At 38.5% G+C, this 18,344-nt stretch overlaps 1 protein-coding gene across 1 annotated transcript in view; it reads right to left on the bottom strand.

Moving 5' to 3' along the window:
* The window catches only part of LOC118414982 (shootin-1-like), a gene marked incomplete at its 3' end in the record, with an annotated part of 29,321 nt that extends 11,259 nt beyond the window's left edge, over window positions 1-18,062 (bottom strand). The window contains 3 exon segments of the mRNA XM_035819350.1: window positions 15,209-15,269; window positions 16,167-16,219; window positions 17,923-18,062. Of these exon segments, the coding sequence (XP_035675243.1) occupies window positions 15,209-15,269; window positions 16,167-16,219; window positions 17,923-18,019 (211 nt within the window).
* Between the last annotated feature and the right edge of the window lie 282 nt (window positions 18,063-18,344).

Below are 18,344 nucleotides of genomic sequence, written 5' to 3'. Positions count from 1 at the left end.
TGAGAACTAATGCCACAGATGAATAAACAACCCCTGTAGGCTATTACAATGAAGGACTCATCACCAAACATTTCCTGGTCGGGTTGGCAGAGTTAGGCAACCCCAGGTGAACCAACACAGCAGGAAAACAGTTCAGAAAAGGTCTTGAACACCGATGTCTTATAACTATAGTGATATCCTTCTTCACGAGTGATAAATGAGGACATTCCCAACAACCTGATCACAGACCACATAATGACTGCCTAACAAGATGTGCTCCCTACGCACTTATTGACACAGAGCTGTAACGATAGGCAAAGCCAGCACAAGCACTTTCACTGACCTACTTTTCCCTTTCAGGGCATCCGGCCTACATGCATGCTGGGGATTTGGTAAACAGATGGAGGCCTTTACGACTGCTGAGTCACGAAAATAGTCGGTTGGAACATTATCCCACTTAAAGCCAAATGGCACCGCTGAAGATAGAGACGTTGCCCCTCATTTGGATCATATGCAGCTATTTGCCGATGTCGTTACCGGACCAGCAAGATTCAATTATGCCAAGAAATAACCAAGGACTACATTTCCATTGAGTACAAGCTATTCAGAAGAAGGGTATGTTTCATGATATATTGAGTATCATGTGGAGAGGTGATTTATGTATATATGGCTGAAGTCTATCGGGAGGAAAGTGTGTGTCTACTGTGCTATTTGGCACATTACAGAAGTATGTGCACAAGAAAACTGACAATAGCAGTGCTACATAAGTACCACTAAAGGCTGGAGTACTACCAAGGCTGTTAGTTCTACCAAGTAGAAGACTGTTTCAGTACCATGATATGTGCCACTGAAGGCTGTTTCAGTTCCATGAAAAGTGCAACTGAAGGCTGTTTCAGTACCATGAAAAGTACCAATGAGTCTATTTCAGTACTATCAAATATGACACTGAAGGCTGTTTCAGTACCATGAAAAGTGCCACTGAAGGCTGTTTCAGTGCCATGAAAAGTGCCAATTAAGTCTGTTTCAGTAACATTAAAAGTGCCACTGATGGCTGCTTAAGTACCATAAAATATGCAACTGAAGGCTGTTTCAGTTCCATGAAAAGTGTCACTGAAGGCTGTTTCAGTACCATGAAAAGTGTCACTGAAGGTTGTTTCAGTACCATGAAAGGAGCCATTGAAGGCTGTTTCAGTACCATGAAAAGTGCCACTGAAGGCTGTTTCAGTTCCATGAAAAGTGCCACTAATGTCTGTTTTAGTACCATAAAAAGTGCCACTGAAGCTGTTTCAGTACCATGAAAAGTGTCACTGAATGTTGTTTCACTGCCATGAAAAGTGCCACTGAAGGTCGTTTCAGTACCATGAAAGGTGCCACTAAAGGCTGTAGTATCTAAAGCATGAAAGATGCCACAGAGGGCTGTATCAGTACCATGAAAAGTAAAACTGAAGAATGTATCAGCACCATGGAAAGTACAATGGAAGGCTCTATCAGTACCTGGAAGGTGCCACTGAGGACTATATCAGCACTATGGAAGCGCCACCGAAGGCTGAAACTTCAATTGCCAAACTTCCCTACAGTCACTAAGACTTTTTCATCCTTGCCTTCTTACCCTGCTACCTTGAAGGGCCTTTGAGACATTTATGAAATTTTGCTCCTGTCAAGCTGCCAGCAGCATGGATTAGCCAAAACACAGATGCAGAAAGAGATTGAAGTACAAACTTGTATGGGTGGAAGTTGGCACACCATTCAAGCAGAATTGGCAGAATAAAACCTAAGAGTGTGGTTCTGTTGGGAGGTACCTACGGGGGCGCTCTACACTTCACCTTTGCCCTAAAAGTGCTACGTACATATGATGGCACCATTTAGACACATGGTCCAAGTAAGACTACACTCATGTCTGTAAAAGTGCAGTATTACAGGGAAAGTGGCACTGTTAGGTAATAGCATCAAAATGTGCTCTTAGTGTCAGCTGGGCAGCCATTTAAAGTGACCTTTGCCCTATCAGGTAGCTCCAGGGTCCAGCGCACTTTCACCCATTTCTAACATTAAGGGCCCGACAATCATGGCAGAGAAGAGGGGTGTTTTTCAGTTAAATCAATTTCTTAAACAACCGTACTAAACCCAAATTGTAAAAATCAGTACTCTTAATATTCTTACCATCCAATAAACAGCCATTTTCCACAATAGATACTGGGCAATCTAAGTGCTGCAAATGTTTAAACTTCACAGACACTCCCTGTTTATGATGGTAACACACTAGGTATGGGTTCCTTAGAAGTAAATCATGGAGAAAGTGGAACTCTAACACAGTTTATCCTGCTCAGCTCTGGGAACATCTGGACAGACCTTTGACCCCAACATCCCCCCAACAATCATTATACCACTCAACCATCATGCAGATGGCAAAACCATTATGTCACAAAACCATTACACTTACTTTATAACAAGCAGTACCCCCCTTTTAGAATTATGGATATACATTTCATTATTCTTTGGGGTTACAGTAATATCTCAGAGCGAGTATAAAACGTTTGTTTAGTATTGACTGTCCGAAGGCAACTTCAGAGAAATACAGATCCAAAATTTATGGACCTCGGTTGCAAATACACATAGGGCAGCCATAACAACTTCATATTGACTCATCTTGATGTACATGTTATATTTCCTTTGACACAATCCCCAAAGTGCCGGGTTAGCAATGTCGGCCCACTTTAGTACAGAAAGTCAATATTGGTGTTCTTTCATCCCTAGTTGACTATCCAGAATGAAGAGCAGCATGATAAGTACAGCACTTTTCTCCACTCAGTCAGGGTATAACATGAGATTTACATCCCACTTGGAGAACACACAGCTTCCCTACACAATCCACATTTTCCTCTGTCTCTTTAGTTTCTGCTGCCTACCACAGGAAGTGAAACAAATAAATATTTCCAAGCTCAGAACATCAAAATTGTGAATCAGTTGTTGTAATAAGCAAAGATGCAGCCACACTAGTTGACACTATGGATACAGATAAAGATCAGCATTTTTATATTCCCTTTGATTAGAGTGGGTATTCAGAAGTACTCTTTTTCATCTGCTGTGTATAACTCCATTCTGAGGAGGTTAATTGTTTTACCTGAGCAGGTGTGTGGAGGATTTATTGATGCCAGTGGAGCTTGTGGATTAGGGCCAACAGGATTTATATTCATTTGGTTATGCTCTCCATGGCCTTTACATTGAAGGACCCTGCAAACTCATGTATAAATAGAACCTTGTTTATCTATCAATCCAATAAACTAATGTTATTAGTACAATGTATCAAAAGCCTTTAAGGCAATTAATGCACATGGTACATACTGAAAATGCCATATACAGTAGAATTAGTTCCAAATTAACTTTGTTCAACAATCTAAATCCCAATAATGGAGTGGCCTGCATTTGAGAATACAAGCCTCGACCCAGCAAAAATACTCTCCTATACTTTATTTGAAAGCTAGTTTGAAATGTACGTGTACTTGTTAAGCCATCGTAGAGTTACATATTCTGGGAAATATAATATTAAGTCGATACCAACCTGGCAAGCTACTCCGACAAGGATGATTACTGGACAGCCCCTGGAGGACAGCGCACAAACACCTTTGCTCCACATACAGTACAACCCCCAGAGTGACACATTTACAGTCTCATATTATTGCAATGGCAATGTGTATAAATAACTACCATATATGCTACCAGTAAAAGTTGAGCTTGATACCTTTGGGAGAACCAAGCAAGTAATCACAGACTGTAGGCATAGATCAGGTAGTCAGTAGATGTTTTATCAAAGTAGAGTAAGTAGCTCAATCTGTTCGACCTCTTGGGTCTTTATTCTTTATTCTTTAGAGTGAACTACATTCTTCTTATTGATTTCAGGAGATAAATAACATTGGAAAGTTGCCAGTCAAACCACTTTAAACTCGAATTCAAACTCCGCTTCCTGTCAATATTTTCCCTTTCAATCATGGGCCCAAAAGCAAACACACAAACAGGCACATCCACAACAAAAGGTCAGTACTCAGAGGTAAAATATACCAAAGCTCCGTACCCTGGTGTACACTAAGCCACCGTTTATAGGACATGTTGTGGTCTAATTGCCAGTATTTAAAGTTGCAGGCATTGCATGATTTATGTCGAGTAAAAATCATTGTGCGTAAAGAAAAATTAGCATCACTATCTGAGACCTAAAAAGGGTTTAAAATTGAATTTGGAAACATAAGGACACAGATGCATGTGTCAGTATTTCTGAAGGATTAACGTCTCAAGATTTGCAGTTTGTTCATTAGTGCGAAAACCTGCCATCACTATATATGTGCCTGGATGCTTTTATACATGTCGTATCAATATAATAAGATAATTAGGTAATAAATTCTAAATAGTAAATGTCGTTTTGTTCAATGCTGTAGACCAATAGAATTATCTTTGATTAATGCAAGTAAAAAAAGAGTTAGGTGGAATGAAAGTGGCAACTGTGGCACAACAGTACTACTGACAAGCAAATTCTACCTAAAGCTGCACAAGTGCCATTGACTGAAAAAAAAAAGTTTCATAACAAGTTAGTCTGCTTCTCAGATACTCTGTAACTTGGCCCTCCAGTTAATATCATATCAACAAGCTCAAGACCCACATCATTGCTCTGTCTACAAACAAGGCTTCATAAAAAACGCAGTAACAACAACTCATGCTACTTCCCATAGCATCTTTCACTGCAGAAAGCAATAGCGGAAAAACACTAATAGTGTCAAGAAAAATGGTTTATAGCATCTAAGATAATGTGATTTTGCAGCAGCCAGTAATATGCAATTATACATTCACTCTCTACTTCTCATTTTAGCGAAGATCATAAAATTCTTAACAACAAGCTGAGAACTAATTGAGAAATCATCACAGGATCCAATCTCATAAGATTTGGAGATAACTTGATTTGCTTCCTAGCCAGTAATACACTTCTTGTTTATACGATTAAGACGTCATGATGGACGCCAGATGGGAATACAAATTACTGGAAAGAAGGAACTGAGTAAAAGCAAAATCCCAGAGGAAATGGCTTTGAACATCAGTCAGCGTATAAAGTAAGGGATGTTTTCGAAACATGACTTCAGAAGAAGGACCTTTAATCATTTTCCTCTTTCATTGTTAAAAGATTTATTTCTTGATGTCATGTTCAAGTCTGCAAGACTTACACATGTATATTGGAGCTGAAACTTGAGCTGTGACGACTGCTCCATTGCCCTTTGCTGTAGCTGCCTGTTCTGGTGACGATCTCTATTTCATAATGATGTTACCATCATGGCATGCAAAACATATAGATTCAAATTAACGTCAGAGTGAGTTTAACAACAGCAAAATTTATATCAGTCATTTCATTTGACTGAATGCATCACTAGGAAATGTTTGATACATAAAAATATATAATGAATATTGTCAATCAAACCAAGAAATTGGATATTGCAATACAGTCCTAAGATTGGCTAATAATATCCCTCAAAAGGTAATTTAGATGTCCTGCTGCCTGGTATGCTAAGGATAACAATGTTGTTATGGAGTAATTATAAAACATAACCATCGTTCAGAGAGAAAATGAAAGTGTTACATTGGGGTAGGAATGAATATTCAGTGATCAAGTAATTCTATGCAGGCTGACAGTAGTGGGGTCATTACAACAAATGTACTACTGAAAACGTTGCCCATTTCACTTGATTCACCAGCCATGTTGTACCTTGTGACAAGCCAAACTTTCAAATTGTCAGATCAGATGGTCAAGAAGTACTCTGTCTGAGGATGGCCACAGCTTCACCACCTTACCTTTCCAAAAAAGTGGTATTTTTTTGTCATGTCTTTCAGTTTCAAGTGATTTTGCTGAAATGGTAAGTCAGATTTCTTACTACACATCATGAACTTGGTAGGGTAAGGACAACCAAACAGGAGACCAAAGATTTAGTCAGAATGTTCAGGGTTAAGCTGCTGCCTGTGTAGGCTCAAGGAAAAACAACAGGAGCTGTACAGTACAGATGTAAGTACAGTGCCTAGGGACAGAAATGTCCTACAAATAGTGTAATATAGTGTAGTTTGCTTCCCAGCGGGCACACAAAATGTCCACTTGCCTGATCGTTACACCTGGCACAAAAATGACACTAATAAATCTCCCCTGACAGGACTGCACTTCTGGGACAAGCCTCTCCCAGCACGATACTTCAGCGGAGATGACAGTCATGTGTTATTGTGGTAATCGTCATTTGATATGTAAATAGCTGTTTTATTACCCACAAAACATAATAAATGACCACGAAATGTCTGTCCATAAATAAAGGGACATCCTGATTAGGTAGAGTCTGTCAGACATGGACTGTACATGTACATGATATTGGGTACCTAGTGATCTGATGGTCTTAATCACAAGTTTGTGGGTTTGAAACCTAATTCATCACGCATGGTTTTGGACACTTAAATGTATGGTACTTGTTGGATTCTGTTATGGACTCAGCCTAGCCTGGATACCAGAACCCAGCCCAATCTAAAAAAATATCTATCGTGTTTACATAGATCGATAGAGATTCAGGGCTAGGGTCTGGTATCCAGGCTAAACTGAGCCTTGCAAGCAGTAAGTTCTGTATTTTAGGAGAGTCACCACTAGAGAACCCACGAGAACGTACTACTCTTCTAGATAAGCCCAGAAGTATACCCTGATGGTTAGTGGATAAGAAATCTAATGCAGCTATATGCCGTCTATACTTGTGGTATTTAAGTCACTCACCTAAGCACTGAATGGAAATTATTGGTCTAGTCCAACACCTTGCACACGATCTTGCAAATTCTGCCTCTAGCTGCAATAAGAAGTAGTCGACCCCCAATACAACTCCCCAAAAACAAATAAAGATGCCATCCCCTAGGATCACGTCTATTACCACTTTCACTGTTCAATAAAATGCTGGCCACAAAATGTATCCCTGGAGCATAAAATGCCAGGAAGATCCAGGAAGAAGGAAATGACATTGATGATCTCCATACAGCCTCAGGAGAAACATAATTTAAATCCGCAGCAGAAAAAGCAACTTTTAGGACAGGAATCAAAGTGTTGAGGCATCACCACCACAAGTCCTTGTTTCCTGTTACAGGGACTTCACTATAAAAGCTTTGTCAATGGAATAATTGCAAAACAATGTAACATCAACTCTCATAATTCCAGCAGGCACTGTAATACCACAACGTTAAAAAATCATGATCTGAGGCCTTATCAAGACTGTCATGAGCACCAAAATATGTGAAATGTATATTTCCCAGTACAACTTCCCTGGAGGATAACTGATGCTGCATTGGTGCATCTCTTTCAATAACTTTTAATTCATTTATTTTTCTCCCTTGTCAGTATTATGGCACCTGGTGGAATTATGAGAGTTGATATTATCTTTTACTTTTCCTAATGCTATTCTACAAGTTACATGTACACTCTTAGAAAACCAGTTCTGAAATACAATTTGAACTTGGTCTGCTGAAGTGTACAATCATTGTTTAAACCACATAACGTCTGTTTATTACTTGTGCTGGAGTGATGCAGAGTATTACAGTGGTATGTCTCTGGTGAGTAGTATTGTAAGAACTGTGTTTTGAGGGCATTCTAAGATGACTATTTGTTACCACAGAAGGCTTCATATTTGTGGCACATGTATACATCGCAGGCACATATTATAACCATCCCCATTATCTTTACCCATATGTTCAAATTTCATGAAATCTAAGTATTCTGAGTGATTTTTGAATGGTCAAACACCAGGGGAGAAAGTTTACTCAGGTGTGTTCTTTGCTTACAGGGAAAAGTCAAAGACAAAGCTTGGCAATTGAGTTGCTGCATTGGTCTGGCCCTCCCACTACACTAGCATGCTGCCATCCAGAATTGGTTGCTATGGCCTTATCAGCCACCCCTCCCCGACATCTGCTCCTGTTCTGCTTTACTACAAGCTGTAAAACTTTCCATTAAGCGTATCTTCCTCCTTCGGGAGGTGAAAATGTGTGAATTTACCATCGCCAGGTTACCATAGGTAAGCCGTAGAGAGATTTCAAAAGATAAAGTCACGGTTCAATGCTACCTGTTTTCCACAACGACGAGTTGTACAAATAAAATTGCATCTTTCAGTACCGTAAATTTTTAATTTTTGCTGTGGTTTTATCTCAGAGTAGGACTGAAAAGGAGGTTTTCTTGGCGTTTTACAATTGTGGTTCAAACAATTCTGTAGCCTGGACTCCAGCCTTGTTTGCTTTGGTCCACTCCCAAAGGTTGCTACAAGTAACAAGTCTGGGTGCTGTTACCATTCTAACATTTGACAATGAAAGGGGCAGTGACCTTCAGGAGTGGACCAAAGTGAATAAGGCTGGACTCCAGGCTACAGTACCAGCACATGGCACACCTCTTCATCTACGACCACACCATATTTACAAGTTCTTCTTGACATATTCATCACCAGCTATAAAGTTCTCTGTTAGGAGCTGCGTCGCACCTTTCCGCTGGGAGATGTGACTTACAGGTCCTGGGGGTGATAAGGCACACCAATTACAGCTCCAAATCAAGATGTAATTTTGTAAGAGGCCAGCCCCTCGAGCCATGCCAATATTTTTGTCTGTGACAGTTTGCCAGCAAATAAAAGGGTTCATATAACCTGGGGGTTTTCAATCCTGTCTCAATTTTTTTAACTCAGTCAGTGCAAAGCTATTTCTGGTATTACTATCATGGCTCAGTAATGCTGTTTAGGCTTTACAAATTTCACGTCTGCCATAGAAGTTTTCGTGGGGCATTCCACTCCAGAGGCGAGTATACATGAATGTATTATACTATAGTTCCTCAGAGAATGAATAATTATGCTTGAATCAAGTTTGTTAGGTCAAATTTACCACAAGTTGAAGCCTAATCGCAAGGGGAACATTGAAGCAAAGAAGTTCTTGAATTCCCCTGAGGACCCTTCCAATTGTGCGCTGGTGGGTGAGGATGTGACTTGAACTGTTGGAACAGGTACCGTTTAGTAAATTTCGATACTATGACATATCAGGATCACTTTTTGAGTAGACTGTAGGAGCACAAACGTCATGAGAACTGCAAGCCAACACATTTCAATTACTACTTGTGGGTCATTCTGTAGTAATTTGTCCATGTATAAAAGTAGCCAAACTTAAAAAATCTTCATACAATATTCTACAAGTACTGAGCACTAAAACATAACTTCCAGGAATGCAAACATAAATGTGATTCTGCATCATGTCTGTAATTTTGTTGCTTCCCCTGTTTTGTTATTTCAATGCCACAACATAACAATAGTTCACCTTTATCCGCAGGGTAACCTTTATCCGTTCTTTTTAAGAAAAATGTATTTAGGGAAATCAAGTCAACAGATGATGGTTTCAAACTGCAATATTTTGAAAATAGGGAAGTCTGACTGTAGGGAAGTTTGACAATTGATGTTTCATTCTTCGGTGGCACTTCCATAGTGCTGATATAGTCCTCAGTGGCACCTTCCAGGTACTGATAGAGCCTTCCATTGTACTTTCCATGGTGCTGATACATTCTTCAGTTTTACTTTCCATGGTACTGATACAGCCCTCTGTGGCATCTTTCATGCTTTAGATACTAACGGGGGCCGCCCTAAGACGGTCACCGTCGTAAGACGGCACGGATTTTTTGCTGATCTTATTATCCGTGTACACCGTGTTTGTTGTCACTGACTATGCTGATTAAACAGCCTTCCTTAGCACTTTTCAAGGTGCTGAAACAGCCTGCAGTGGCATATTTTATGATTTTGAAAATAGTACAATTTGAAACTACTGTCCATCGACTTGATATCCCTGGATACCATGTTTAGTAACACAACAGATATAGGTTATCCCGCGGATAATGGTGAACTAACGTTACATCATATCATGAAGATTGTACAAAACCAAAAGACAAGTACAAACCACACAGCTGCTATAGGATAAACATCAAACCAAAAGAGGATTAGTGGCAGATGGATGGTCAGCAACACTTCCAACAAGAGATATTTCTAATAATAAATCTAAATGAAAAAGAAGTTAGAAGACTGACATGAATGTCATCAGCTAATCAATCGTAACAAAATGTGTGACACTTTTATTACACATCATGGGAAATATGGGGCCTTCACCATCATCATTTATTGACTGAGGCCTTATCATAACTTGTCCACATGTTTTCTGGGCAGAGAATGGAACTAAATGTCTCCCCTATGTAACATCCAGGATGGTGTTTATATGATGCATCACTATTATCCAGCAGCACTGAACAGTAAGTAAGGGTAAATAAATAAGATGTCAGCTATTCATTCAAGGAGATATGGAAAAGTCAGTCTACTTTCCTGTTACAATTGAATACTCACATTCTTGGACCTTTAAGATAGCCATTTGGTTAAGAAAAACAATATCATTGCAAGGTTCATCTTAAATTCGTATCCTATACTACATATACATAGGAACTGCTTCAGTCTCTAACTTAGGATTTAAAGAATGGGAAACATTTCATAAATGCACCTTATCTTACTGAATATCCTTCACATTCACTCTCTGGACTCCAATTACAAAAAATCTCTCCATCCCTGATGACTATTTAAACAGAGCAATATTTTCCTAAATGCTTCTTGATAGTATTATGCATCATTCATCAGTGAACCATGTTTCTTTCTATTTTATGCATAATTTCTTCCTTCATTGATAATTAATTGGTGGTGTAAGACTATTTCTATCCTTTTTTCTATGTATCTAACAATATGGAGAAATTTAATATGTTACATACTGAACTGCTTACATATTGACATGAAATAAAATGTAATATCAGCTATGGTATCAAGGAAAAGTTTATTGCACGTAGTTTTGTCCTTTGCCTTAAAATGGGGTAATAGGTATATTGAATGAATTTCAAGCCCAACAATAGCAGTACCTAACTTTTATAAAGCCATATATCCCTTTATTAAGATTCTAATGCTATCCCTTTATTAAGATTTGAATGCTTAGACTCTGAATGTCTGCTTTCTAGCAGTTTAAGCACATGGACACACCTCAACAAGACCATGTATTATCTGAAGCTCATGTTTTATTCTGGGAGGCATCAATTTTCAAGTCGCAGGAGCTCTGATGGAGAGATGCCGCTTTCCCTGCATCACCATAATCCTTGTCACTGAGTGGCTAATAATGTGATGGATCTGACACATTCACAATCACCCAGACCAGGGAGTTAGGCAGATTGCCTGATCAAGGAATCAGCATATATATCAGATTGTGGTCAAAATAATCTAGCATCCTGGGCCACACTCCATTTTGGGTTTTTATACCCCATTACTATTTGTTTGATACAGAACTTTAGGAATCAGAATGTTATTCAGGAAACAAAAACTTGTAATGAAATATACAACATCCGCACTGGTACAGCACCTTCAATTTGTAAGAACAGCGGAAATCTGATTTTGGAAGTTAAGTAACCTTTTAACAATAGAAAGTACCCCTGTAGACAAATGAAATGTTTGAACATGAGGCTTCATAACATCATCAAAACATAGTGCTTTTTTAAAAATAGATATAGAAAGTAATTTTTCAAACCGAGTGACCATTGGTTCATGAGATACACCATCTGTTAGAATATCTCTGGCCAGTTTTACATGAAAAATATAAAAATAAACTTTTTGGGGCTTAAATAAATCATGCCAAAGGACAATATCATCTAATGCATCTTTGAAGCACCAGGTACATTTTTCAATAGGCTTTGTACAATTCAACATATAAAAAAGAGTATAAGTTTTATTATGAAAACCATCAGCCAACACCAACCTCCTGCACATAAAAGTTGCTAGTTTATACATTCAGGTGTGATTAAATGTAAAATATACCCTTTGTATGAAATATAAACGGAACAAAATCACCTATTTCTGCAATAATGTTGGCAAAGTCATTACGTCCTGATTACGATAATGGTGCCTTTCAAAACGCCACGTCCATTATGGTAACTGAGCCAATTGAAACAGATGACAAGAGGTAACGAATGTGTCGCTTTAACGTTTGCTGGAAGAGTTTGCTCCAGGCTGTTCATGAATTATAAATGGAAACAACCAGTGATAATTGGACTTGTGAGATTAGGTAACCAGCATGTCTTGTTAAATGTACGACATGTGTTCAGAAACCTTCAGGTTTGTGGGTCAAACATTGTTTATACATGAGGCCACACCAATTCTGTTATTTGGTTCGCATCTAACAGATTTTGTCGATGGTACAGGCATCAAAGTTACCATATGGTAAATGGAATGTTATGGAAAATAAAGAGGTTTTAGCAATGAGAAGATAATAAAAGCTAAGAGTCACTACAAATTTACTACGGTACATGTACTAGTGTTGAGCATTATAAGTAAGTAAGTAATCTTTATTGCAAACTCATGCCTGAAGGCTAATTGCAAACAACATGGTATACATGATTGTATACTCAACAAGGGAGTTGTATACAGAATTGTATACTCAACAAGGAAGGAACAAGATATCTATAGATGAACAGGGAATAACATCTATTCTAAATCTACTTCTGCTCGAGCTGTTTAACGGGTTTGACTTCTTTTCTGTGTGCAGTGAGAGATGAGTTGTCCAACACTTTCATAGATAAAGGGGTTGGACGACTTAAGCAAGAAGATTGTTTTTTGTTGGTCAGTAAGATGTGAGAAGCTTGGGAAAGTTTCAGTGATTTTAAGGAAAAAATTGCCTCTTTTCTCTTTCTATAATCTCATATTATTCAGGGAGCAATAAAAATACTGAAAGATTCAGAACTAATGTACACTTTGAATACTGCCTTAAAAAGCTAGGAGGCTTGAAGAACAAACAAAGCCAGAAAAATAGCTCTGCAGAAGACAGGAACATTGCAATCCTTCATACCAGGATCCAAAATTCGGGATTTGAAAAGCACAGGAAACTGCCAAACCCGGATATATTCCGCACACATATACATGTCTTGTGTGCCGCACCCAGGTATGTCTGAGATAGCGTATTCCCCCGAAGTAGCAACTTTGCGCACGCGTAGCACACGAACCCCAGAAGTTAAGGACTTCGGCCTTCTTTGGGGGGTTCTTTTTGGAGGTCAGCAGCCAACCCTGGCACTGATAGCATTTTATAGTGCTGAAACTCTGGCAATTTAAGGGATCCTGGTATGAATCTGATCGCAGCCAATCCAATTCTGTGGATCGAATTAGGAGCCTGGGTGAATCCTGATTTGCAAATCCTGGTATGAACAGACTACCATTTTTGTATAACCTGACTTGTTAGTCTGTCTCCAAAGGTCTCTGCCCCAAGAGTAGCAAGTCATTAGCAACAGACTGTTGAAAGCAGACCAAAGGTAACAAGACAGTACTCAAGGTAACTTTGTACCTGCCTTGAAGCAACTTTCTTCTAAAGAGATGTAAGATACTGTCTCCTGTTCCACTCACTCCTGTGCTCCGGCAGCACAATTAAATGGTTTGTTCTTACTTCGGACATAATTCTGAAGCAAAATGAGTATGGATTTGGAGACCACTTTGGATATCTCCTTACTCATCACTACTTAAAGCATGTCCAACAGTATTAATTCATACCTACATTATAACACGTTCCCTTGTGTGACCTTGAATAGGGGGTCACTACTTTTAGAAAACAAGACTTCTGAGACCTCATACCTCCTGGGTAATTTAAAGACTTTGTAGATTCATTGCTTTATCTTGACTCATTTATGATACAAATAAGGCTATAATTCATCAAAATAATCTATTTCAAGTGATGGTCATCTCTGCCACATTGTGTGAATGTCCTTTTCTTGGCAGAATATCATGTTGGGGTTTATATATCATAATAAAGTTTGCAAATGACACTTACACATGTCACAAGAATTTATTAGTATGTAATTCTCACCATTTACCAGCTAGGAAGAAAATATGGTACTCTTGCAATAATTATGTATATTAGCCTTTCATTTGCATAATAAGAATCTGTAGATGTTTATAAGTTGTCTTTATCAATTGTGCAAATTAAGTTCTGATTGTCTATCTTATTGCATACATGTACATCTTTATCCAAGTTATACACATGATAAATAAATGGAAATCCATATTTCCTTTCTTCAGTTATTTCCTTTGTAAGATTTTAACAAAAAAAGACCCTGCAGATCCAGAGCAAGTGGCTAGGGGCCAATTTTTTCAAAGAGGTAACTACAATGGACTCATAGTCTTAGTCATATGTACCTTCAGTTATGATAATGTGAACTCTTATTGCTGCATAAAAGTGGTTGTCATGATTTTCACATTGCTTGCACTTCAGCTTGATTTGTGTTAAATGTACCAAGGTCACAATAACATATGCCACATACATGTACATGCAATATTCACTTTATCCAACCAACAACCTGTGTCAAAACTCTTGTAGTAAGTGGTTTAACAGGTCAAACAAAATCCTGACAATCATCTCATCATGTGAGCCTTGGGGCAAGACTGTCATCGGTAATTGAGCAGCAAAGGCATGATTTACATTTGCTCTGAAAAACACTTGCTACAATTAAAGAAAGACCATGTTTTTGGACCTTCTGTGTGATGTAGTGACGATACAGCAAAGTAATCAGATGTTGTGCTAAAACATTGTGTAACAGGCTGCAGTAGAAAGCACATTTTTCTAGTAGAGGCCTCAGGCCATAAATAATTGGTTGTTAACTGATGCCAAGAAACCTAGGAGGTCACAAAATTCTCCCAAAGCCTGTGATCACATTCAAAACTGGTTCTCCACTGGTTATCCCCCGAGTATAAAAGAGTTGTGCAAAGAGCTGATGTTACATGTACTAGATTTGAAATGCAAAGTTATCAAAGCCTACATCCTCATTAAAAAATTAAAAGTGCCATGCCGTGTGTTGCACTTTATCAGAAAATGGTACTCAGTGCATATAATTTTGTAAAATGATATGTTTGCTTTCCTCTGGCTCAATTCTAAAGTTGTAAAGTGTTAATGGTACCTACAGCCTCAGTCACAAAAACATGTACACCATTTATGTCTAGTGAAATAAAATCATTACTAACTTTTTCTGAAGTGAGATAGCCTTCATATTTGTTGCACAATGTGGCTAGACTGCTAGAAGACTTAACTTCCATTCTGTTTTAACATTTGTTGTCTGGTTGATCAATGGCAAATCAACTGAACTGATGGTTCAATAGCCTAATTACCAGCTTACCTGACTGTAGTTTCTCCAGCTGGGCTTCTGTGATCTCCAACCTCTCTGACAACTCGGCATACTGGAAGAAGAAACAATGAAAAGTTTGAGGTATTTCAAAGCTAAAACAAAGATTGAACACAAAACATCACACATGTAGTTGGGCCTTTACGGAGGACTAGTCAAAGTTTGTACTCGTATGATACTTATCTGATTTCATATGGTATATCAACACCTGCTTCATAACACAATTTCTTAGCTCAGTACATGTGAGATTTTATTGCATAGTTATTTCATTTGATTTGGTAAAGTGTGCTTAGGTATTGAAGAAGACAAACAACATTCAGTTTTGGGTGTTGAAAATCCAAGATGTTTTCCTGACTATCCCTTGGTTTTCATTGGTCATTTTATTCTTTTTACATCTTTTTCCTATTGTCGGGCACGGGTGGGGGTAAGGAAAAATACAATATGAAACAGTAACTACAAAAACAGTTGGAGAGAGTCGGCAACAGAGGCTACAGTGCATATGTACATGGGTGATTATGTACATGTTTTTATAATGATTAACCAAGACTAATTGATAAAATAATATGTGGTTTGGGGCCTTGCATTAAGTTGCATAGCACTGTACCAAATCTGGAGGGTGCTGTGCAAAAGTACAGGGTCTTAGCATTTCATCACTGATTAGAAATGCAGATAAAATAAATATAGTCTAAAGGTTGCCAACAAACTTACATGTAGTCCAAAGGTCAATTCCAACAATAGCCCAGAAAATCTATTTCAATGGTTCAGGGAAAAAACAACTAACATCACTGTAGGGATAGAGACACATGTCTTCTCATAATATAGAAAGCTTTTTTTTTAATCACAACATTCTGCTCTTACCTCTGCCAAGAAAGACATATTTTCATCAGCTTGTTTCCTTTATTTGATAATAAAGGTGACCCTGTGCTTCTTATAACTAAATGACAGATCTCACCTGTTGTTGGTTCTCATTGTACTTCAGCTGCAGCTCAGAAAACTCATGGATAGCTGTGAACAACAACAAAAAACAACAACAGTAAGTTTATGCAAAAAGATTTGATTAAACCAATACCTTAGCAGTTTTAATCAATTTTTCAGCGCAGTTTTGAAAGTTCATTATTGTGTAAGATTACAGGCTGTGATCAATGCCAGGACTTAGCAGACAACATGAAAAGATAGTTGAGATCAATCAGGACAGAGTGTGTACAAAAATGGGGGCATCTTTGCACATTATGCTTTTAACTTTCACATCTTGAAATTAAAGGATTTTGAAAGTGCTCCCACCAAAGAAACATTTTAGAAAGGTACGGTACAAAGGTACACCACCATGAGTTATAACAGTTGCGGCTAGGTATTCACTTTTTTAAGTACCATACACTTTTAAGTGTATGGTAAAACAAAACTGATGTAACAGAGGTGTAGAACTTAAAATGAATAAGTTAAGACAAACAACAGTGTCATTTGTAGTATACTCTGCATGTCACGAAATATCTAAATCAATAGCTTGCAGAACTAAAGGCTATGTACCAAATCAATCTGGACAGCACAATGTGTGTTCTTTTTTTGTGTTCAAAGAATTATGTAATTTTCTGCAGTCTACAGTGTTGGAATACTAGCCCAGTTCTTGTTTACTTTGCTGGACTTCCCATTCTGTACATTACCTACAAATGCAATGATTTGGTCTTACAAGAAAGGGTGGTTATACCATGCCAGGAATAAATGCTTTTACCAAATTTATTCTACTGATGATCTGATGCGACAACCTTGAAATTGGTTTGTAAATGGGCTGAATGCTTGACAGCCACACAAAGGTAAGGGGGCGTGTCAACAAAGAAAGCAGCCAGGTGCATGATAAATACTGTCATACATCTGAATATTTCTGGATTTTATGATAACTATACATATACAACAATGGAAGCATTTGTACTTTTTCAGTACTGTTTGAATAATGTTATTCTGATGTCTTTGTGATGTGCACAGTAAATAATTGTACACATCTAGGGAAGGCTTTGCTTTTAACAGTACGGATACATATTCCATTTGCAGCAGTACACACGCACAAGGAAATCCCATTTTGGACGTATTACCCCTAATTAGTGCGCTGCCATGCCTACATAAATAAGTCAGAAGGACAGCTAATTGCATTTTAGGATATTAGAGATAGCGGCCAGACAAAATTACGAGAAATGAAACGAGTCTAGAAAGCGAAATTTTCGGGTGTGTCTGACGTACAAAGCAAGGAGAAATTTCGCTGATGTTTGAAGGTTTTGTCAGATTCTTGCCCGGAATATTGTAGTTTTTTGCATAATGCATAACATTTTCGCGTTTAATCCTCCGTGGCCAAACTGTGTCCATGGGGAATAGAACAAGGGCAGAGAACACATCATGGTCTAAATATATGGTATTCACTTCCGCCTTCGTATACCTGAAATGTTTCACGTGTTATCGATGGTTGCTCCGATATGAACCTAAACCAAAGCATTGTATATCAAGTAAAGAGGGTCTGTCGTCAAAACAACATCAGACAGAGCGAATACGAATTGGTTATCAGGTAATCTACATAAGAAAACAAACCATTTTCGCGTACACATAAATCTCGGCATGACAATAACACAACCAGGAAGTGGATATTTTTTAGGCTCACGGGACACGATCGAGCTACGATCACCTCATAACAGTTGACATGCCATGTGACGAAAAGCGGACCTCACCTTTGATGCATAGCTTTTTCAGTGCTGACAGGTTTTCCTCCGAATTTCGGAACTTTTCCTGCCACAAGTCCAGTTCCACCTGCAGTTCCTCCGCCATGTTGGCTTTCCTTTCTCGTTAGTCACCTTCGGCCGATTCCAAACTGGAAGCATTTGGGGGAGTACAGCCCACATTCTCATATGGCGCGTCTTTCACATACATTTCTTTTGGCATAAACCACAAATGATACAAAAATCAACACAATGAACATATCAATGTAACCATAGCTATACATTTAATTGCCCAGATGTTTTATATGATACACTTTTTAGACTGATGTAGACAGCAGCGGCCCTTTCCTACAATGGTTATCGTGAGGGTGCTGAGTTGACCTATGATGACACCGGCTCGGTGGGACAATGCGCTACATGAGCAGATTTGGTAC

This window comes from Branchiostoma floridae, chromosome 4 (assembly GCF_000003815.2).
Source record: "Branchiostoma floridae strain S238N-H82 chromosome 4, Bfl_VNyyK, whole genome shotgun sequence".
NCBI classification, from domain to species: Eukaryota; Metazoa; Chordata; class Leptocardii; order Amphioxiformes; family Branchiostomatidae; genus Branchiostoma; species Branchiostoma floridae.
Note: the sequence above shows the minus strand (reverse complement) of the source record. Positions and strands in the feature narration are given on the sequence as shown.